The following is a 23,115-nucleotide window of genomic DNA, read 5'->3' as shown; positions in this document are numbered from 1 at the left end:
GTTGGAATGGCTGCTTTATGCTCCTGGCTGAATCTTGAGGCGATGACACGTGGGCGACAATTTTTAGGCCAAACGCATGAAAGCAAAGCTAATCACAGTGTTAAAGTCAAGATACTGAAGACTGAGTCCAAGTCGAGCCCCAAGTTTTCAGTGTTAAAGTGTTAAATGTTGCAGTTCTGACTGTCACATCTGTTACTGTGGTCACGTTCGAGTCTCAGCCACGTCCATGATGCATACGAAGGTCATGACCTCTGAGATCACATCACAACAATCAAGTGAGTGTTTAAAACCACGTCTGAGTTGCGGTGTTCATTATGGAGTCATTAACGTTACAGCTCAGTCTGGATGAAGGTGGTTTTTAAGTGGTTATGTTTCATGTGGAGTCTCTGCGTTACTGTCCGAGTCACTATCATCACACAGACTGACGATCTGGCTCATTTCCTTCTGTGTCCCAGCTGTTCTTTACTGTTCCCACCCGAAGTAAAGCTTTTCAGTCCCATGTTGTTCCGTCAGCACCCTGATGTTTACCCTACTTAACTTCTCTATGTGTGTTTCTGCTGCCATATTATTTTTATTTCCATTCTGCAATGAATCTTGGGATAGATTGGGCCACAAATGATCCCCCAGATGAGCATGGAGGCACGACTGTCGACTGCATTTGAAGGCGTTTCAGTTTTTAAATGCAGCCTCTGAAGGATGTGGCTCCTGAACACACCAATATTCCCACTGATGAACCAACAGTCAAGTCCAAACTGAGGTGAATGTGATCAAAAGATGGACTTTACAAGACCAGGACGCCATTTCCATCCCTGCAGTCATCAGTGTCACCCATTTCATCAAGATGCTGTTTCAGCTCTGTTACTCTTTTCTCGATGTAATGAAACTGTATATGGCTTCACTGTAAACTGGGCTGATTGATATGCACTTTGTGAGCTAAGCAGGATTTATGGAGCATTCAGGACAGATTGGGGGGCAGAACCGTCCTTCCTGAAGACGTTCAGTGACTGGTGTTTTTTTTCTGGAAGCACAAGACAAAAGCAGGAGAGGCTTCTCGTCCTCCGCTGGAAGAAGAAGAAGAGCATGAAGCTTTCAGCACAGCAGCGAGCATCAATAGAACAAAACAGCTTTCTCTTTTTTCCTGAAAGAAAGTTGGAGTTGAATTTTATCTCTTTGGATATTTTTGGACGCTGAACAGACATTGATCCTTTAAATTAGTCTCCAGATGATTTTTCTTTTCAGAATCAGATCGCAGGCTTGTGTTTGTTTGCATTTGTTAGCGATGCTGGTGTCAGCCAATGACTATTCAGCTGTAGCAAAAAAACAAAAACAAATGACATTTCATTTGTGGAAAGAAAACAGGTTAATTTCTTCGTGATGTTTCAGTCCAATGTTTTATTGAGTTTTTATTGATTTACTTCAGTTAGTTTTTTTTCTGTTAACTTTAATGATCGTTTTTTATCGTCTATTTGTATGCATTTTTATTTGATGTTGTTTCACTTTTTTGCTTTTAGCGTAACAATTTAAGTGTAAGAAATAAAGTTTAGAGAAAATGTGGTTTTATGTCATTTCCTTTTCTAGTTCAACTGTTCTGGATTGCTGACTTGGCTGTGTTCTTCTTTTTGCTTTTGTTGGATTCAGTGTTTGTTCTTTTAATTTAAATAAATGTGAATAAATGGTTCATCTTCGTTCATTCGTCCTGGATGGCTTTAGTGCAGTTTGCCATGTCGAAGAAAAAGAACCTTACAGTTTGACATGAGTGCAGTTACATGTATTCAAACTAAAATTTGTGCAAGTCACTGTTGCACTTTCTCTGATGAGTCAGCAGGGATACTGATAACACATCTGAAATTATAGGAAATGATGAAAATCTGCTGCATCAGTGATGAATGAGGACTCATAAACTCATTAGAGGCAGCTCAGTGAGAACAGTCCAGTATGTCTACTGTCCTTTCACAAATCATCATTTACAGACACACAACAGATTCGTTGGTGGACAAACTCTCCTCTAGTCACATTAAATATGTTTATTCCATTATCAGAAAAAAGACCACAAACAGCAAACTCCAGTCTGATACTGTAAAAGAGACAATGAGCAGATATTCCTATTTAAAAGCTGAAATCAGAGAGCTTTTGGCATTTTTGCATAAAAACCGACTGACACAATTAATCAGACATGAAAACTTTTCAGTTAGACATTTTTGTTGAAATAATAACAGATAAATGGAATAATTAGTTAAACTCAAAAATCAAGCATGTTGTTTATGGATTGTATTTACACATATCACAGTCTCGGTACTGGTGTTTGGGCCGGTCCCTGTGGAAAAGCGGGCAGCGGCAGCAGCAGCGGGACTCGAACAGAGGGGAAGATAATTTAGTTCAGGCGGGCCGCGGCCTCCTAAAGCCCCCGGTTAGCAGGGGTCCTCCGAGCTACCGTAAATGCCTGCTAGCTGGTTGCTGGTTAGCCGCTACGTGCGCAGTCAGCTGTGAGTCCAGAGGAGGTAGAATGAGCCCGAAGGAAGTCAGGTCGGTCCACATCTGTTTAAATGTTCATTTCCAACACACAGTCCGATTAACGCTGTCTCATTTGGGGCGCTAACTAGCTGCCATTCAGGACGGTGCTCCGAAATATATGTGAAGAATTTTGTTGTTCCTCTGTAAACTAGCCAGCTAGTTAGCCTCCGGTCCGTGCTGGACAAAGCACTGATTCTGAGCTCCGTTCAGTTCGTTCTTGGGCCTATTTGAAGCTTCCCTGGCATGATTTGTAGAAACTTGGTTAGATTTAAAACAAAAAAATAAAATAAAATATATATATATATATATATCATGTTTTGCTCACAAACAGAGCGGAAGCATCGACCCAAAACATTCTCCACAAAGCTCCGGGTTAACAGCTAGCTCACGCTGCTAGCTAAAGTTACCGCCCACCGCAATCAATGTAAAAGACAATTGACAGGTACTATAAATGACTGGAAGCCCAGTTTGTGTTCCTGTTGTGTATCTAAACATCCAGCCTCCTTCTGGGCTCTGACATTAGGCAGCGTGATGAGCTGGAGTGGGTTTGATTTCACTTCCCAGTCGGCTCCCCTTAAATCGGTGTGTTTTTGAACGGGGTTTGGTTCATGTGAGCTAACGCTGAGCTCCAGCCGCGGATTAATGGGTTCGTGTTTCCTGGAGGTCCCACCAGAACTGCAGGGTCCAGCTGGTGGCAACAGCGTGATGACCAAAGTGGGGCAGCTGTCCCTGACAGCAGCTCTGCTTTTGTCCTTCAACCAGCTGCAGCCGATGTTCTTGTTGGAACCGGCTGCTCCTGACGTCTCTTTTCACCTCAAGGAGTCGGACTGGTTTTTATTTTCGCACAGATTGTCTCATATCTGGGGCAGCTAACTGCCATTAGCTGAGCTGCTAATCCTCCAGCTTCAGGCCCCCAATAAGGAAGTTGGTAAAGAGTTAACTTTGTGTCATTAACATGGGCTGGGACAGGATTAGTCACAACTGTAAGGATGTGAAATAATGATGTACATTACATCTCTCGTCTGTTTCCAACCTGCTCTTTTTCTAAAGAAAACAGATGCAGTTTGAGGCTACGTCTATTTTTATACACTGATGTGAAGCTTGTGCTAAATCTCCAGGGATGTTGCTAGAAAAAGACCAGTCTAGTTTTGGTGTGAATTTACCTTGAAAGGGAGGTGAGTCACGGCAGCAGAGGCTGTTCTGAGGTAAACCCCCATGTTTTATTTTGTCTTGTAAAAAGGGTTTTTATTTGAGTGTGAATACAGAGCTCCTGGAAACTTGGCCCTCTCTTTTCAAGCCAGCAGGTCGGAAAGCAAAGAAGAAAAAAAAAAAAATTAAACTAAAATGCTCCATGCAGGGAAATGATTCTGTTGTAATTTCTCAACTCTCACGAAAGAGGAGGTAAAAAAGCAAAATAATGAATTATATAAGCACACAGAAGGAGAATGTGGTAAGAGTAAAGATATGATGTAGAAGGTAGACATGAAGCATGGACACAAGGGGATGAACAGTAAACTATCTGTAGGTGTGTCATGAGTGGCTCAGATGATGCTGATGATGAAGAGGAGTTTTGACACCATCCTCCTCCTCCATGGCGACACACAGACCGAGCTGACCTTCTGAATCAGGGTGTTCAGTCTGCTGTTGTCTGAGAGCGTGTGAATGTAAATCTGCTGATTGTTTCTTATCTTCCTCCATTATTCAATTTGTGGTTTTGTCCATTTTTGTAAACCCGTATTTATCCTGCACCATTGTAGTGTAAGAGTCACACCAGGACTTGAAAATGAGATTATGGTGAAGCTGAAATGAGCAAATTGAATAACAGACACGTTTGTCCTGGTTAGTGTTCACAATCTGACTCAGACACAGGGAGAGAGAATTTTTTTTCATAGTTTTAACTGAAACACAACATTTACATTCAATTGTTTTCCCCTCAGGCTCACCCTGTCATTTTGCTGCCATATTGTTTTCATTACTGGTACCCAATGAATCTTGGGATATGTTGGTCCATGGTGGTTCCAGCTGTTGGAGCTGCTGTTTTCCAGGAAAAGGAAACTCCCTAATGTTCGTCTCCAAATGCAGCTGAAGGAGTTGTTGAATTTAGACCCAGTTTTTAAGTCAGTCATCTGCATTCTCTTGTTCTCTCTCTGTTATATTGGTTTGGACTGATGGGACTAATCGTTTGATGACATCCTGGGCTTTAGGAAATAGTGACATGATCTTTCAACTTTTTCTGTCCATTTAACAGTAACACCTGGTTCTGCAGGATCAGTTGAGTTTGTCCTGTTCTGACGTTTTCCTTCCTCTGCCGTCTCCAGGGATGACCTGATGACTGCAGCACCTGACATCTTTGACCTGTTCCTGCATCATCATAGCTTCATCGGATAAGACGACTCCTGCACATCTTGTCTGCTGAGGGCCGCTGTCTGACCCCACCCACCCCCTCCCTCCCCGCCATCAGCCTGTCACATCATCCTCCAACAACCTCAGACAACCAGTGAGTGAACTGTAGCTTCCTCTGCCAGCGTCCCCCATCAATCAGACACTATGTATTGCCTGCAGTGGCTTCTCCCCGTGCTGCTCATCCCTAAACCACTGAACCCGGCTCTGTGGTTCAACCATTCCATGTTCATGGGCTTCTACCTGCTCAGCTTCCTGCTGGAGAGGAAGCCCTGCACCATCTGTGCCTTGGTTTTCCTGGCTGCCCTCTTCCTCATTTGCTACAGCTGTTGGGGCAACTGCTTCCTGTACCACTGCCAGGACGCCGCGCTGCCGGACGCTGCCCACGACCCAACAATAGTCGGGACCTAGGAGGGAGCGATGTGGAGGAAGAGGGAAGGTGTGAACGCTGTAGAACGATACTGCCATGCTGTAAGATGGACGGACTGGAGTGCTCAGCCAGAGGTGGCGCTGAGGAGGAGCTGGTTTGTCATGCTGTAAAGAAAAAGACTTAAATCTGAGGTGGAAGGAGGGGGAGGAGCTATCAGAGGAAACCTTACATGAACCCTAATGAAAGACGGAAGCAAGGAGAGGCACATGAACTTGAGGAGAGAATAATTTCAATTTCAGCAATTTTCAATCCGGCATTTGGATGAAAACTTCCTGATAAACACACAATAAATGACTCAGCCCTAAAGTGACCACCATGTTTTCTTGTTCTGACCCACCTGCTTCAGAACCCTGCAGGGTTCTTTACTGTAGGATCAAAATAATCTGAAGCTGTCAACACCCGCAACCCCGTCTGAGGTCTGCGGACGGAGCTCTTTCCTCTGTCCCTGCAGCTCCATCAAACTTCAACTACCAGGACATGTTAGAGACCAGCCTGAACACCACAGCACCAACCAACACTGGACAATCAGGAACCCTGCTGAGAACAATTCCTCCTTTTATGGCTTCCAGACACACACACACCTCTCAGAAGGTGTAACTATGCTGAGAAACTGTCCTGTTATTACCCACTGTGCTCTCCCTGTCTTCTTCCTCCTCCTCGTCCTCTCGTCTCAGAGTGAACGTCCAGCCAGACTCACGATCTGATCTTTATTTTTCCTTTTTTTTTTTTTGCTGTTTTATTTTCTTGTGCATGGGTTGCTGTTAGTTTTTTTTTTTTTTAATGCATTAAGTTCACACAAGTTTTAGTGAATTTAAACAAAATGCTGAAAGTTTCCAAAGGGTAGAAAAAAATCTAGGTGTGTAGGGGTGAATGAAAAAGCGGTTTGTGTGTGTGTGCCTGCGTTACTGTCTCTGATCAAATGGTGGTGATGCGCAAGGAAACAAATGTCAGTATTTCCAGCTACACGAAGCAATACACAGCTGACGGAGGACGAGTGTTCATTGGCTTCCCTGTGTATCACTGCTGTTAGTGTCGAGCCCTGAGGCTCAGGCTGAGGTGTTTATACTGTGTGTGTGTGTGTGTGCGTGCGTGCTTCTGTTGCAGTGCTGAACATGTTCACTGCTACATGATTGCTTTGGTTTTAATTTAAATAAAGTTTTTTCCTTTCATGTGTTAAACTGAGTCAGATTAAGATTTATTCATGATCTTTACTGAGTGAGTGTTGAAATTCTGTTTATCATCTCATATCTATTCACCACTTATCAGGTTATCACCACTGATAATTATCAGAGGAAAAAGTGCTGCATTAAAATATCCAAGTGGTCAAAGCAAGAAGAACCAGGGTCAAGGACGGCCCTGGACAGCAGAACTGGACCGGGGAGCAACAGAAGGTGGTCAGTGTTTGGGGAAAAACAAAAGAAAACAACATGGCTGACACTCAGATCCCTTTGAGTTCCGTTTCTTACTCCAGAAGATCCAGTTCTGGTTCTGATCTGACTGATTCCATCCTGTTTGGGTTTGTCTTGACGGTCCAGAGTCTGAAGGAAAACACAGTTCAGTCTGCTTGTTGCAGATAAAACAGACTTCTTCCTCCTTCAGTCTGAAAGGTCCCGGGTCACTTAGACCGGGCCAGTTCAGCAGAACAGAGGGCAACGATGTTCTACTGAACGTGGAAAAATCAGGAGTTACTAAAATGTGTCAATTTTCATCAAACGTGGTTCAAAGAAACTCGCTGAGTCGGCACATTCAAAACGCAGCCATCTTATTCTCACAGATCAGGTGACAGTTCAGCTTTCTGAGTTCTGGAGACCGGGACCAGTCTGAGCAGATGACTTTTTATTTTATTTTTTTTTCAGCCTTCAATGTCAACTCAATTTCTACACAGCCTGAAAACTCAGTTCCTTAAAGTAACCAAGAGTCGTGTTCACGCTGTTTACAGCTGCTGTCAAGGACTTTCCATTTTTCTTTAAAAACTTGAGACAATATTTGAAATATATTTAATCCTTCATTTCCCAAAGCAAGTCCTGATGCTGGAAAAGCAGCAATAATTTTACAGCTGCTCTGGTTAAATAGCTCCATTCAAAACCAAAATAAATTTGTATTTGCAGTAGAAGTCTCTTAAATCGTCAGCTTACAGTCGCCTTCACTGGAACTTCTCACACCAAAGAGTTTTTCAAATAAAACCAGTTTTCCTGCAGAGATACTTCTGGTCGTTCCCCCTTCAGTGCAGATTCATCACAGGCTTCTTTAGACCAAAACAAACGTTTCCTATAGAATGGTGATCTCAGTCTCCTGGTTCTGATAGGCCTCCTCCTGCATCTCGGCGTAGAGCTGGTCCATCCTCTGGAAGGCCAGGAAGCCCTTTTTACCTGCAGATGAACCAGAACAGAGCGACATGAATAAAACAGATGAAGCAGAGCAGAGAATCATTCCTGCTCGTACCGAAGGAGAGGACCGTCTCTCTGGCAGCGCTGCGAACGTCTTCATCTGCTGATCTCCACAAATCTGCGATGTGGTCCACACTCTCTGTGGCCTGACACACAGCACATTTATTTACTATTACATGAATATCAATCAGAATGGTTAAATAGAAAAATAAGTCTAACTTTTCAAATTAAGATTTTTATTTCTGTTGGTCTGTGAGATGAAACACACCCACTTAGATAAATATAGCAAATGGAAATGAGTCTATTTATGAAGTTCAAATATTTCTTTAAATATTTGTCTGTTTACACGAGTTCATGAAACGTCGGCACATGTAGAAGAGAGCTGGAATAAATAAAATGTGTTGGTGTCTCACCCGGAGGCACTTCAGAGCCAAACAGGAGGCCTGCTGGGTTTGGACGTCGGTGCTCTTCAGAGTCTCGGTGTAGAGAAGCAGCGCCTGCAGAAGAAGGTGGAGCTGTTAGCAGCCAACATGCAGAGATTGCTGCGGTGCTCAGTCTGCGTTGTCACCTTGCTCCTGAAGGCCTTGCAGCCTGCAGCTCTGCACAGACAGCTGGCAGCAGCTTTGCAGACTTTGTGGTTGGAGTCGAGCTGCAGGGCGGCCAGGGTCTGCAGCGTGCACCCCAGTGGGAGGAGCTCCACGAGGCTCCGCCCTCTCAGTTTATTCAACGCTCGCCTCCGTTTGGGGCTCCTGAGGGCCAACAGGATGTGCTCTGAAACACAACCGGCGATACATCATCATTATGACAGCAGGAGAACTCTGGGATTTCAAGGTTTAATAATGTCCAACTTGTCCAAAGACCGTTTTTATGTTTGCACTCATGTTTAGAGGCAAATGATTTTTGAAAATTAGAATTTCTTTTTAATTATTTAAGTACTTATTTCAGCCACATGAGGGCGGCGACGACCAGACTCATCTCGCATGTCAGAAAATAGTCTATTTTAATGACATTCTTTCATCCAGACAGAAGAAAGAGATTTATTCTGTCTACTGACCACCAGGGGGCGACAGAAATGGTTGTAAAAAGAAGTCCGATTGTATTGATGTCTATGGGAAAATGTCTGGTTTCAGTAGTTGTTTGGATTCTCATTGATGTTATTGTGTATTTACGCCTTTCAGATTCAGATCAGAACCATTTAAATCCCATTTAATGTTCCTGACAGTCTTCCACCCGCCTGGAGTTAAAACAAACAACTTGTCTCTGATTCAGGAGGGAGGGAGGAAGGAAGGAGGGAAGATGAATAATGTGACTGTTGAAACTTAACAGATCCTTAACTGTGACCCCTTCAGCTACACACAGACACACACAGACACACACGCCCAGTTTGTGTGGCCGTTCGGCTGTAACATTGACAGATGGTCCAGATTCCTTTAATACGCTGGAATTTCTGGAACGTTCTCAGATCCTAAAGACTGCAGCAGCATGCCATTCCTCAAATACACAACTGATACACAAACACACACATATAGATGGATGTACACATGCTGTGGACACCTGTCAAATGTTCAGCGCCCCATGAACATCTTGTTCTGATGCACAGTTTGAAACAATAATGAACAGCTGCATCTCCAGAAATAAGAAAATTATGGAAAAGTTAACTTTTTTAGTCATTTAATTAAAAAAAGTGAAGTTTTTTTTAACCCTTCGTGCTTTTCAAGAAAGTGTGACAGGAAAAGATGTCAGAAGCTGATGACGTCACCCTGAACAGGAGCTGACGTATAAACAAACTTTTCACAGTTTTCATTCTTTTTTTTATTGATCTTCAGAAATATTATTTTGAGACTGCGCTTTTGATTTAAAACTACAAAAGATCAAATTAGATTTTTCGATTCAATGATGACAAAAATGTTTTCCCAGGATTTCCTGATTTTTGGAGACTCACCTGTCGGATAATGACCTGTAACCTGTTGGATATGAATGATTGAAGGTACCTTCTCTTGAGAGGCGGGAGATGTGCTCCCCCAGCTCCACGACGCTCCAGCGCTTCAGATAGACCGACAGCTGGAACAGGGAGACTCTGTCGGGGCTGCAGACGGGCCGAGGGCTGGGCACCATCCGACAGGCCGTCTGGACCTGCTGCAGGAGGCGGGAGAACACTGCAGGGAGGCAGGAGGAAATTTCAGCTGCTGGTCCAGTTATCGGGAGAGACGTCCAACAGGAGCAATGAAGCCATCATCTACCTTTTTCTGATTGGCCGGGCTGTTTGGCCTTCACCTTGTGCGTGTAGCGTTTCTTCAGCGTCTGGGAGAAGCTGCTGACGTGGCAGAAGAACGGAGAGCTGCTGTCGGCCACACAGTCGTCCCAGAACAGCAGAACATCCCTCGTTCTCTGGACCTTTGGGAGGACTGATGGAGGGAGAACAGAGAAGAGTGAACACGTTCAGCAGGTTTTTACAGATTTCTCAGACCGCCGATTTAACTGACCGTCACGAGCGGAGATGTTGTCGTTCTTCTCCAGCAGCAGACAGCTGACTCTGTCCAGGACTTCAGCCTGAACAGCCATTTCCTCCAGCAGCTCCCTCCGAGATGGACTGAAGTCGGTGGTCCTCCACATCTGAGGAGAAGTTTGGTGGATTTCATCACAAAGACAAAAATAAACTTCAAGCCTCGTTTTCATTTCCTCCGTCACTCAGCCAAGTTTCAGGAAATACGGTTTCCTGATTGAAACCAGAGGTTTTACAGACTATTATGTCACAGGGACGTTGACCTTTGACCTTATGGATATAAAATTTCATGGCTGTGATTTTATCCAGATTTGCTCCGTAAGATCTTTGTGATCATGACCTCACAGTCTAAAAGGTTTAAAGGTCAGAGGAGATGAACATATCTGCTTATAGAGACCAACCCTTCAAAATAAAAGACTCGAGCGTTGAACCTGGACCTTTCACTCAGAGCATCACATTCATCACATTCAGGATTATTCTGTTCCTCTCTGTACCTGTAGCAGGATTAAACAAATATCCAGGTGAGTCTCCAGAGCCTGGTCGAGACCCCAGTTCCCAGAGGTCAGTGGGGCGATGACCAGCTCCTCCTCCGAAGCTGATCTGCTGTCGTGGGAGCCGAGGCTCCTCAGAGTGCTCTGCTTCAACGAGCTGATGCTGATGGAGAGAGAGGAAGATCAGAGACCAGCTGAGTCCTGGACCAGGATCCACCTGGAAACTCACCCACTGTCCTTCAGCCTCAGACTGCCCAAACAGGAAGTGTCATCATCCGCAGTGAAGTCATGTGACAAGAAGTCGAAGCTGCCCAAGACTTCCTCCACAGCCAGAGTCTCCTCTGATGATGAGCTTTTCAGCAGCGAGAGGTCGTTCTGAGGAAGGTGGGGGGGACACTCGTGAAGATAAAGGACAAGAACCCCCTCCAGTATCTTCAGCTGCAGGTCTTTACCTTCAGGATGGTGGCCAGGTGGAGGATCTGATGGTCCAGGGCCCTCAGCTCCTTCTCACACAGACTCTGGCTCTGGAACTTTTTCTCCAGCTCGGCGATCAGGGCCCCCACCCTGAGGGCCTGGGCCCTGCGAAGGGCAGCACCGACCCCCGACCTCCCTGGAGCTGGAGCTGCCGCTGTGGTTGAGGACGCCGCTGCGGTGGGGGGGTCCGAATATGACTGACAATCTGGGGAGTCCTGGAGGAAAGATAGGATCACATTCTGATGCACCATCCTGATTCCAGGACCAGAACCTTTAATCTTTCAGAATTCAGCGAAACCGTCAGAGAAACCAAATCCTGCAGGTTGGATGGTGGGCCCAGGGGGCGGGGCTTGTTACATCTGATTTGAAGGTTCAGTAGGTCATAATATTCAATGAAAATATCAAACCTAAACCGAACTAAACTGCTTCAGGGTCTGTTTTACCTGCACGCTGACAGTTTCCTGCTCCGGTGCTGCACTCTGCGTCTCAGCATCTGGATCTCCAGCTGAGCTCTTCCTGAGGATGTCAGGAGTTCTACACCTGGATCAAATTCATCACGTTCATTCACACAGAGCGAGAAACAGTCAGGAGGATGACGTAAGACCTAAACTCTGCTGATCTTCACCTCTGCAGCGATCCTGTTTGACTCTCTGCTGGTGTCGTGGGAGCCTTCAGCACTCCTCCCCAGCTTTCCTCCTCCTCCTTTCCATCCACGCTCTTCCTTCTCTCCGTTTCCTCTGTGGAAACCTCCAGGGATCCTTCCCCCCCGAGGAACAGCTGAGTCTGGCTCCCTCCCAGACTGGTGCCCTGGCTGGGGCAGGAGGGGTAACTGTGGGCCCGAGTCAGACTGAGGCAGAAGAATAAACATTCATATAAATGCTGAGAACTTTGACTTTCTGACTCAGCTGATGTTTGTCCTCAGAGAGGAAACTGAATTCTTTCTCTGAGAAGATATTTCCCCAAACATTTTAAAGCAGTGGTTCCCAACCTGGGGGTCTGGGCCCTCCACGGGGCCACAAGAAGACCAAATGTGATGAAGTAACAAAACAATTTCGTATTGATAAATGATGTTTATTCATCCATACAGGACGTACCTCGGGGTATAGGGGCTCCTGGGGGCGTGGTCTGACATGAGGGTGTGGGAGGGGTTGGACAGGTAGCTGAGCAGAGACACGCCTCCTCTGTTGTGATGACCTTTAGACACCAGCGACTGGAGGGAACCATCTTGATCCTTCAGCTCGCGCACCATCGACTGAAGAGGGAGGAGGAGCCAACAGGTAAAGTCACCGCACCTGACAGTGTGTGTGTGCGTGTGCGTACACTCACTATGAAATACTTCTCGGTGAAGGACGGCGTGCTCGGTGCCGTCCAGCTGTAAACTGAACTCTTCCTGCTGGACACCGACTGTCTGCTGATGGACAGAGGCCTCACCTTCTCAGCGCTGTCAAACGGACTGAGGAGAAACACACACACACTAAAAATCACAGCTTTGCTTACATGTCGTACTATTTTCTGTCTGTCTGTGTGTGTCTGTGTCTCTTCATACTTCCATGTGACCTCCAGCTGCAGTTTGATGGTCCCCAGCTCTGTGATGTCCACCAGCATCAGCTGAGGCCTCGCCACGAAGAAGTCTGCGCTCGCACACGTTACCATGCCAACCAGCAGCCAGCCCAGACCCTTCGCCTCCATCAACTGAAGGGTTCAGCAGGTGAGATACACAAACACACACAACAGATGTCTGACTATTGTAGAGAATAAATATCCTTCACACACACACACTTATAACTGTCAGTTACTCTGGAAATAACTTGACGAGTAATGATTTATCATCTGTTTGATTAATTCTGTTTATTGGTGTGTGTGTGTGTGTGTAGTACCTTGATCTCAAAGTTGTGGTGTATGTGTGGGAGGAAGACCATCTCCTCTTCGTCCCAGGACTGTGTGTCGTCTGATTCGATCCTTCCTCTGATCCTCCAGCGCCGGCGGCCTAATCGAACAACCACCTGGCCATGTGACAATGTCACAGATATGACATCATCAACCGGCGGCCATGACTTGGAAAGTTCTTCAGCAAGTTCAAGGAACTATCTCTAAGTTTTCTAAAGTTAGCATGCTAAGCAGCTAGCTGTCCTTTTCTGACTCAGAGGACGAATTTGAATCTTTAGTCTTGTAAACACAACGGTGGCTGAAGACTGAACCGCTGCTAATGACAAGCTCCTTTAAACAAAAGTGTCGTATTAATCGTCTGAATATTATTATAGGGATGATTCTAAATATGGTTTATGTATTCGTGGAGTCTGACCTCGTATTGGTCTCCAGGACAAAGTCGAGCGAAGCCGATCAGACCTGCAGGTGAAAATAATATTTGAAACATTTTGTCACTGATCAGCTTTGAGACCGTCTGTGTGCGTTTGTGTACCTTTCATTTTGATGTGTAGCTCTCCCAGGAGGATTTCCAGCTCTTCCTCCATAACGGACATGTCCTGCAGAAGACAAACTGGGTTAACGCGGACAGAAGTGAAGAACCTGATTGGGAAGTTTGTTATGCTGAGTGCGTCACTTTTTATCGTCCCCTGGAAACACTTCCAGGCAAAGAAAAAGTTTCTTAGATTGCTCACAAAGACGTCATTGTATTTCTATACGTGTGTGTCAGAGCTGATGGGAGTGAACCCAGGTGCAAAAAGGGGAAGCGAGGCAGAGGTAGTGAGTCCAGTAGGGCAAGAGCTTTTAATCCAAATGGAGGCAGGGGTCATACACAAACAGGCCGGCAGGACCAGGCAGACAAAACAGGCAAAGAGTTGGCAGGAGAATCAAACATCCAAAAACAGTCCGTCATACACTGGGAGCAAACAACTGGGAACGTGAGAGAGCCGAGCACACGGGAGCTAACAGGGGGAATGGGGCGGGGTTTAAATACACAGGAACCAACACAGGTGAAACTAATTAGGAATCAACTCATGGCGGGAAAAAGAACAAAGAGGGGAAGTAAACGGCAAACAACAACATGGAATACAAGATTTTCAAAATAAAGCAGGAAGTGTACAAGACAACAAAAACAGTCTGACAGTGTGTTAAAAAGGTTGTGTGGTTACAGAGAAACACACAGATGCCAGAGATGGAGGGGTGACCTTTGACCTCTCTGTGACACTCTGAGGCCGGGCATATGTCATGTGACAGGAAGAGTTAGAGGAAGATGATAAATAGATGTGAAGGCCTGAACATGTGCTGCTGGAAACAGCTGAATGGGTCTGAGACAGAGAATCAATGTGCGACTGACACACACAGACACACACAGACTGTGAATGTGTCCTCAGTTGTCTCTCACTGACCCTTGACCTGCAGACAGACACGTTGCTGTGGGACCGTCGCTCTCACAGATCTGAAATAACCCAGTGGATGGGTTCTTTTTCTTTCAGATTTTCTTACGCTCGTTTTGTCAGTTTCAATAAAAATGTTTGTTTCTTGAGGATGAACAGATTCATTTATCCTCCAAGTGGGCGTGGCTGAGGACGATTGCTTCATTGTGACATCACAAAGTCACATAATTCCACATGGTTGTGTCTGTCTGCTGCACACATGGTGATTCTCACCGCAGTTTAAAACTACACAACTGCAGCGGAAACACAACACAGATCACACAAACGTTGTTGATGTTTAGTGTTCTGAGATGGACTTAAAAAGGGGGATTGTAATGATCTATGGATAGTTAACACATCAGCACTTTAACTTCCTTAAACGCACACACACACACACACACCTGCAGGCTGTGTTGGTGGTTGCGGTTCAGCTCCAGCAGACTCTCTCTGGAGGCTCTGGTGGACGGGGAGAGCGAGAAGGCCCTCTTCATGTTGACCGCCCCCTGACACAACCGCCACTGGATGCAGTAGGTCTCGTAGAGCTCCTCCACCTGAAGGACGAGAGACGGAGACACCAGAGAAGACCCAGATCAACCGAACCCCGTAGACCAGACATCTGGACCCGCCCTAGAATGGGTTGATCCCTGATCCTGGTCCCATCCTGCCACTCCAACAGCTACCATCAGGCTCTGCTCCGTAGACCTGGATCTACAGCGTTCCCCCTCCATCAGTTCAGCATTTGGACTCCAAAGCCAAAATTCCCACATGAGCTCTAAACTCAACTGCTTTTCTTCCATTGCACTTTGAAAATGTCAATGAAATTCAACACAGTTCTCCATCTGAGTGACGACAGGAACCATCTTCTTTTTCTTACCTTGCTGATTTGAAACTCAAGGCGTCGAATGTATCGCTCCAGCGCTCTGATCTCCTGTGGAGCAAAACTGAGTTCATTAATGAGCCGTATGAACGATCCCAGCAGGCTAAAGGATAAAAAAGATTACCTTCTCCAGATCGTAGAGGAAGGCCTGGAAACAGAAGAGCATCATTATCATCATCATCATCACCACATATGTTGCACTGAGCAGATGCTCTCTGTCCTCACCAGTCTGGAGTTCCTCTTGGTTTCTCTCTGCTGTGACGACAGGAAGTCCATCTCCACCTGGTGACCCTCCACATACTCCCTGAGGACACATCAGCAGATTTTTGCCTCAGTCAGTGACAGGAAATGGGACAGACTGTGGACTCAGTATTCACCCAAATCATTCTGCCGTTCTAGTTTTTAATCCACTTCCATAATTTTCCCATACACTTCAATACAATCTGACTTCTCTATACAGACTGGAGTCAGGGTCAGGTTGACCTCTGTGTTGTCTAAAGGACTAAAGCAGCTCCAGCACATACTTGAGTCCTTTGCGTAGCGCCTGGAAGACCCGGTCCACCTGCTCTGGCTGCAAAGACCATATGGCTCCGCCCCCTCTGCTGGGGGACAGATGCATCCTGGGGGATTTCCCCCCTGTTGTGGCTTTGGAACGGAGGGAGTTACGTGCTGAGGACGGCCTGAAAAACATAGAGACACAGTGAGACAGTTTTCCAGTCACGTCAGAACAAAAGAGTTCCTTTCTTAAAAAAATCACATGTGGAGCTCCCCAAGGTCCCATTTGGGGATCTCTTCTGTTTAACATTTACATGCTCCCACTGGCACAGGTTATAAAGAACAACAAAATAAATGCAGATAACACGCAGATATATATTACAATGTCTCCAGGAGACCCTGTACAGGCTCTTGGTAAATGCATTGAGGAGATTAATAACTGGATGTGCCACGACTTTCTCCAGCTAAACAAAAACAAAAGTGAGGTAATTGTCTTCAGAGCTAAAGAGAAATGATTACAGGTCGCCACAGAGCTTCAATCTATACACCTAAAAACTGCCAACCAGGCCAGAAATCTGGGTGTAGTGATGGACTCAGACCTAAATTTGGAAAAACACCTGAAGGCAATCACAAAGTCAGCCTACTTTCACCTTCAGAATATATCAATGTCAAAAGATCCGATGTCCCAGCAGGACCTGGAAAAACTAGCCCATACATTCATCTTTAGCAGGCTTGATTATTGTAACAGCATCTTTACAGGTTTACCTAAAAAGTCAGTTAGACAACTGCAGCTCATTCAGAACTCTGCTGCTGGAGTCCTCACTAAGACCAAAAAAGTGGACTTCATCAGTCCAGCTCTGAGGTCTTTACACTGTCTTTAAAGTTCTGATGCTGGTCTGTAAAAGTCTGAATGTTCTAGGACCAGAATACATCAGTGACCTGCCGACCCAGGATGAACCTTCCAGACCCCTCAGGTCATCTGGATCCGGTTTCTTTATCAGTCCCCAGAGTCAGAACCAGACATGGAGGAGCTGCATTCAGGGAACATCTGTAACATCTGGGGACACTTCGGTACACTAAGATGGCCTCCTGTTGGACGGCTGACTTGTCCATCCGTCTCCCTGCTCTGTTCCTCTCTGACTCACCGACGCCGTCCGGTCAGGGAGCTGAACCCGGTGAAGGACCGACTCCTGAAGACCAGACCTCCATCTGAGGGGGAGTCAAAACGCAGCTTCACCGACATCCTGAGGAGACAACGGAGGGTCCCATCAGCACCTGAACAGCTTCCTGTTCGATCATACTGAAGACAGGCAGAGAGGCAGGCAGACAGGCAGAGAGGCTGACAGGCAGAGAGGCTGACAGGCAGACAGAGAGGCAGATAGACAGGCTGACAGACAGACAGACAGGCAGACAGACAGACAGGCAGACAGACAGGCAGAGAGGCTGACAGGCAGACAGGCAGACAGACAGGCAGAGAGGCTGACAGGCAGACAGAGAGGCAGATAGACAGGCTGACAGACAGACAGACAGGCAGACAGACAGACAGGCAGACAGACAGGCAGGCAGACACAGAGGCAGATAGACAGGCAGACAGAGAGGCAGACAGACAGGCTGACAGACAGAGAGGCTGACAGGCAGAGAGGCAGGCAGACAGGCAGAGAGGCTGACAGGCAGACAGAGAGGCAGATAGACAGGCTGACAGACAGACAGACAGGCAGACAGACAGGCAGGCAGACAGAGAGGCAGACGGACAGGCAGACAGAGAGGCAGACAGACAGGCTGACAGACAGGCAGACAGACAGGCAGGCAGACAGACAGACAGGCAGACAGAGAGGCAGATAGACAGGCAGACAGACAGGCAGACAGACAGGCAGAGAGGCAGACAGACAGACAGACAGACAGGCTGACAGACAGGCAGACAGACAGACAGACAGACAGGCTGACAGACAGGCAGACAGGTTGACAGACAGGCAGACGGACAGGCAGACAGACAGGCAGATAGACAGGCAGACAGACAGGCAGACACACTGACAGGCAGACAGACAGGCAGACACACTGACAGGCAGGCAGGCAGACAGAGAGGCAGACAGACAGGCAGAGAGGCAGACAGACAGGCAGACGGACAGGCAGACAGGCAGGCAGACAGACAGGCAGACAGGCAGACAGAGAGACAGGCAGACACACTGACAGGCAGACAGACAGGCAGAGAGGCAGACAGACAGGCAGACACACTGACAGGCAGACAGACAGACAGGCAGACAGGCAGACAGACAGACAGACAGACACCCCCCCACCCCTCGCTGGATGCCAGCTGCTTCCTGTGGTTCCTGTAAATGCTGAGTTTGGTTCAAACTAAAACATCTTTGTGTTTCAGAAGAGTCACCGTTAGAACCCAGTCCTGGTCCTGGTCCAGACTTTTATTCAGACCGAATGTGGACAACAGTCTGGTGCTTGTTGTCTCAGTTCCTGCTGATTCAGCACTGAGCTGGTCCAGATTTTCCCGTCTTGCTCCACGGCACTTCAACAGACAAGGCCGAACCCCCCGATGGGGATTCAAACCGACATACTCTGTCACTGAAAGTGGTTCAGAATGACCCAGTTTGGACTCCTGACCCAGAAACTGAAACACACTCTGGTCCTGATGCCAGAACCAACACAGTTGCTAAGCAACAGAACACAACACACAGGGATGGAGACCAAAGTTAGCCAAGTGAGCACTTCTGTTGTACCACACTGTGGGGAAGCCCGGCCAGAGCGGGAGTCCAAAAGATTGTTCCGACCCAAAAGATGTTTACGTACAAAAGAAAGTGTCACCATGATACACATCTCACAAAAAAAAGTATAACTCCAAAAACAAACAGTTAACTAGGCTTAACTGAAAAAACCAAACTTAAAGTGCAGCATCCAGCTACACGTCTCCTCTGAAAAAGCTTTTCAGCTTCTCCGTTAGCCTCCTTCTGCCATCACTACCAAATATCAGAACAACAACAATCCATAGATGGACCATACAAACAGGAAGTGGGCCAGCGTTTCGTCCTTTTGTCCCTGGAACACACACAATGAAATTAATTCACTAGTTGAAACTTGATAATTCAGATTTTTTTCTAGAATTCAAAGTTTTTTATTATATTTTCATTATTGTAACAGACAAATGAACACCAAACACAGACAATGGAGGTCAAAACATTAATAATGGTAAAAAGAATAAATAAATAAATATATTAAATTAAAATGTAAAAAAAAAAAAAAAAAGAAATAAAAATTCTGAAAATAAATTAACTAAAGGTAACACAGGCAGGTAAGTAAGTAGGCAGATTAACAAAACTCCCAAAAAACTACCAAAACTATCCCATTTTTCATTGTCACAGTTTCATGCCAAAGTCCCCATCATCTGTCTTCCACATACTTCGTGTGGGAGCTTGGGGTTCCTTCCAACACCCTTAATTAGACCCATTCCGTTAAGTCTTGATGGTGTAATTTCTATGAATTATTTTATCCTGGATAAATTTGCCTCTGGCTTCTCTTATGAATTCTTCAGTGTTTGAAAGAATTGAAAGAAAATGTTTTTACAACCATTATTATTTATCCAAGGACACATCTCACACCATCTTGAAGCCTTATGATGTATTTTGGGTAATTGTAAGTAGCATTCGATCGGACTTCTGTCCTGACCAATATGAACCACCTTTTTAATACAGTGTCTAATTTGTTGGTACTTCCAAAAATGGCCTCTACCCTCCAATTTAAAATTTTCTTTAAGTCTAATATACAAAAGAAAATTGCCATTTTCAAATTTCCAGATGTGACCAGTGCAGGGTCTGTTATTGCTATTACCAGGTCTACAAGTCAGCTGGCAACCAAAAAAAATCTATTTGTGAGGAGGATCTGTGAGAGTGAGAATAAAATGTATGTTCCCGTTCTCTCAGATTTACTGGTCTCCAATTATCTGTCAGACCTGGTTCTTCCTGTAAAGTATCTCTGGGGGATGTCCCTGTTCTGACATTACTGTGATTGAAATCTCCCCCTAAAATAATCTGACCATCTGTATCGCCCAGCATTTTGTTGACCTCATGAAAAAATGATGTTTTCTCTGTTTGGTGCATGTAACTCCATTAATAAGTGCTTCCACAACCAGGATCCGTCCGTGAGTCCTTAAGTTGACTGACTATAGCAAAATTCAGTTTTTTGTCGATGAGGATAACAAGCCCACAGCTCTTAACTGAGTTATGAAAGACCTGACCGACCCAAACGTTTCATTTTGAAAGCTTCATCTTGGTCCCTGAAGTGTTTCCTGAATATATGCAGTATCTGTACCTTTAGATTTACGATAAGTGAGTCTGTTTCGTTGAATTCATTTAATTGTTTTGTGTTTATTTGGTGTGCTACATTAATATTCCATGTCACTGTATTGATATGTCCACTACTCATTACTTCCAAGGAGAATAAACCTTAGTCTGCTTCTGCCCTCGAAAATAATACTGTTCCTTACTCCTGCCATCATGAAAATGGAAATGAAAATGCCTCCAGAACCAGAACCAGAACCAGAACCAGAAACAGAAAAGGGACATGTACAATAAGAAGTAACAGTAAGTCCAAAACATGACGGCGTAGTTAGCCTTGGGCGCCATGATTCCGGTCCGTGTGGGTTCTATAGACGGTACCAGCAGCGCCCCAGAGTCTCCGTCGTTCTCCAGCTTCCTTTGGGTCAGTTTCACCTGATGGTCCCACAGAGCTTTCATCATGGGGGGAACGCTCCTGGGCCGTCCTCCCCCGCACCGTAGAAACTTCACCGGTGTCATGCCAGCGTTGCTATGCTCCACATCACAAATACGACTTTCCGTGTTGTAAAGCACTTTCTGTGTTTCGGGTTCTGTTGTCCGATTTAATTGTCGCCACTTTATTCAGGGTCAAACTCATCTTTGAGATTTCTGCGATGTCCTCCATGTTGTTCCTTTGGCTAGCTTCGCTGTAAGTGGGGCTAACAGGGTTAGCTTGTACGGCAGCTTAAGTCAAGCTTTTTGTCGGCTTGGTTTTTCCTGGTTCACTGTGTGGTTCGGACCGGCCTGACTTCTTGTAACTTTGACTGCGCAGAAGTATGGATTACTTATGGCATGAATTAAACTTCCACGGAGAGTGTCGTTGTGCTTGGCGGGGAGCGGGAGCGGCCATTTTCCAGGTTTCCTCACGTGACTGGATAATTCAGGTTTTATCTGGAAACTGTGGTGTGTAACCAAATAACCAATTAATGTAAAACACTAACAAACCTGCACACAGAAAAAAGCTGGAATTTGGCAAATGAACACGAAGCAATGGAGAATTACATCCAACTGTCCACACACACGTTTGGTGTGTGTGGACACCTGTCTCCGTTTCTGTCTCCGTGTGCATTCTGTGCCCGGCTAAGCTAAGCTAAGCTAAATTCAGCTTCTTCGGCCAAAATGGCTAAAATGTCCCTCCTCCTCCTCCCTTATATTGAAGTCTATGGGAAAATGTCCCTCCTCCTCTCTTATATTGAAATCTATGGGAAAATGTCCCTCCTCCTCCTCCCTTATATTGAAGTCTATGGGAAAATGTCCCTCCTCCTCTTCCCTTATAGTGAAGTCTATGGGAAAATGTCCCTCCTCCTCTTCCCTTATATTGAAGTCTATGGGAAAATGTCCCTCCTCCTCCCTGATGAGTTTCTGGTCTCAGTCTGAAATACAACACAATGTTCATTTAGAAGGGAAGGGGAGGGGTTGTGGGCGGGGCTACTGTGACTGACAGACCAGATCACCCAATCAGGACAGCACAGACCGCACAGCACAGAACTCCTCAGATCTACCTTGTCCCCCCTAATCTGGTTTCTCCTGGTTTTCAAAGAACAAGATGGCCGACAGGAACAATACAAACTTTGTTGAAGTGGATCTGGAACATTTTGTGTTAATGTTGTTCTGATTCTTGTTGCTCTGTTTTTTTTCTGATTTCTGTCACATCTGCAATGTAAAACTGCCCTCGTTCTTCCTGTTGTGTTTATGTTTCATCTTTAACCGCAGCCTCTCCTCTGTCCCGGCTTCATGGCCCCATGTGGTCTCGGGTTTACAGGAAAACCCCAAATTCCTCCCAACAAACAGAAAGTGATGAGAAAAATCTGATGCTGTTGGTTTTTGTTTGTTTTTGTTTGTACAACTCTCAGATGTTTCAGTTTGTGCGGAGACATCAGCTTCACTTTATTAACCCAGAGTCCCGGTCCAGGTTTAGACCCACTGATCCACTGATCCGGTCCAGCTCTCTGTTCCTCGTGGTCCCTTTTCACCTGAAGGTCCTGTACATTTTTCTAATTCAGTAATCTGATTTAGTTTTTTTTAACCCTGCAGCGCTGCCAGCTGATTTCACTGGTGATTAATTAGCTGCTGATTTGGCCGGAGGCGTCACGGAGTGCAGCTGCTGCAGCTTCAGGGGGAAGAAACATTTTCCTGCTTCTAGTTTGATCATCGTGTGACATGACAGACGAGAGCCTTTTTTTTTTAGTAAATAAGACGGTGAAGGTTGTAATCAGGTTTTACTGATGTTCTGACCAGAAAATGAATAACGTCTGGAATGTGATTCAAGTGTGAGATGAGGGAGGCACATTCCTCGAGTGATGGAGTGTGTGTGTGTTCACAGTACTTTGAGCGGTTTCTGGAGAAAATCTGGTGTGAGATCTCTTCAAAAAATTAGCCTTGACCTTTAAGTGATTTACGGGGTCCCGTGTGTTTAAGGCCTGTGTGTGTGAGTGTGTGTGTGTCTGGTCAAGCCACGGAGGTGTTAGCATGCAGCAGACCCTCATGAGGGGCCACTACATCATCTGTGGTGGCAGACACACACACACACACACACAGAAGTCTCCTCTCTTTGTGCGTGGCTCTTTAAATGGGGCCTCATTGTTAAGCTCTCTCTTCCAGTTCGTAATTAACTTCGTTCTACTTCCACATTTGCCTGGTTTTCCCTCCATAATGATCAGTTTTAGGAAAACCTCGGGATTAAACAACACATTGAGTCTTTGAGTCGTGAAGGACACATCTGATTTTTCTCCAGATGGAGCTGAACTTCAGAATATTAGAAAAATAAAACGCACTCTAAAAGTGTTATATTGATTTACTACAAAAATTATCAGGTTAGATTAGCATGATTCAGATTAAACACAATTTTAATGTTGCATCTGTTCAATGTTAA

The 23,115-nt window shown here is 45.6% G+C and overlaps 2 protein-coding genes across 3 annotated transcripts in view; one reads left to right on the top strand and one right to left on the bottom strand.

Annotated features, from left to right (window-relative positions):
• Positions 1-2,418: 2,418 nt before the first annotated feature.
• On the top strand, positions 2,419-6,513 carry LOC115043996 (bladder cancer-associated protein). The gene is made up of 2 exons (XM_029502814.1): positions 2,419-2,523; positions 4,830-6,513. The coding sequence occupies exon 2, from the start codon at positions 5,059-5,061 to the stop codon at positions 5,320-5,322; it is 264 nt and encodes an 87-aa protein (XP_029358674.1). The 5' UTR covers positions 2,419-2,523; positions 4,830-5,058; the 3' UTR covers positions 5,323-6,513.
• The window catches only part of LOC115043981 (RIPOR family member 3-like), a 28,787-nt gene continuing 11,753 nt past the window's right edge, over positions 6,082-23,115 (bottom strand). Inside the window, exons 2-25 of one of the 2 annotated variants that reach the window (XM_029502787.1) lie at positions 17,070-17,168; positions 15,954-16,109; positions 15,655-15,733; positions 15,554-15,577; positions 15,427-15,480; positions 14,954-15,103; positions 13,616-13,679; positions 13,499-13,542; positions 13,074-13,199; positions 12,743-12,888; positions 12,523-12,649; positions 12,291-12,448; positions 11,822-12,043; positions 11,640-11,736; positions 11,175-11,411; positions 10,952-11,097; positions 10,726-10,885; positions 10,212-10,341; positions 9,969-10,133; positions 9,720-9,884; positions 8,297-8,499; positions 8,142-8,225; positions 7,784-7,874; positions 6,083-7,710 (exon numbers count right to left, since the gene is read on the bottom strand). In XM_029502787.1, coding sequence (XP_029358647.1) covers positions 7,610-7,710; positions 7,784-7,874; positions 8,142-8,225; positions 8,297-8,499; positions 9,720-9,884; positions 9,969-10,133; positions 10,212-10,341; positions 10,726-10,885; positions 10,952-11,097; positions 11,175-11,411; positions 11,640-11,736; positions 11,822-12,043; positions 12,291-12,448; positions 12,523-12,649; positions 12,743-12,888; positions 13,074-13,199; positions 13,499-13,542; positions 13,616-13,679; positions 14,954-15,103; positions 15,427-15,480; positions 15,554-15,577; positions 15,655-15,733; positions 15,954-16,109; positions 17,070-17,167 — 3,027 coding nt within the window. In that variant the 5' untranslated portion in view covers position 17,168 and the 3' untranslated portion in view covers positions 6,083-7,609. Of the gene's footprint in view, positions 7,711-7,783; positions 7,875-8,141; positions 8,226-8,296; positions 8,500-9,719; positions 9,885-9,968; positions 10,134-10,211; positions 10,342-10,725; positions 10,886-10,951; positions 11,098-11,174; positions 11,412-11,639; positions 11,737-11,821; positions 12,044-12,290; positions 12,449-12,522; positions 12,650-12,742; positions 12,889-13,073; positions 13,200-13,498; positions 13,543-13,615; positions 13,680-14,953; positions 15,104-15,426; positions 15,481-15,553; positions 15,578-15,654; positions 15,734-15,953; positions 16,110-17,069; positions 17,169-23,115 lie in introns of both variants that reach the window. The other variant, XM_029502788.1, reaches the window with a different exon arrangement.

The sequence above is a fragment of the Echeneis naucrates genome, chromosome 5, assembly GCF_900963305.1.
Source record: "Echeneis naucrates chromosome 5, fEcheNa1.1, whole genome shotgun sequence".
Taxonomy (NCBI): domain Eukaryota; kingdom Metazoa; phylum Chordata; class Actinopteri; order Carangiformes; family Echeneidae; genus Echeneis; species Echeneis naucrates.
This window is presented reverse-complemented; position numbering and strand designations above follow the sequence as displayed.

Excerpts from the sequence above, each read along its gene's own strand:
- LOC115043996 (XM_029502814.1), top strand. The coding sequence starts at position 5,059 with ATGTATTGCCTGCAGTGGCTTCTCCCCGTGCTGCTCATCCCTAAACCA.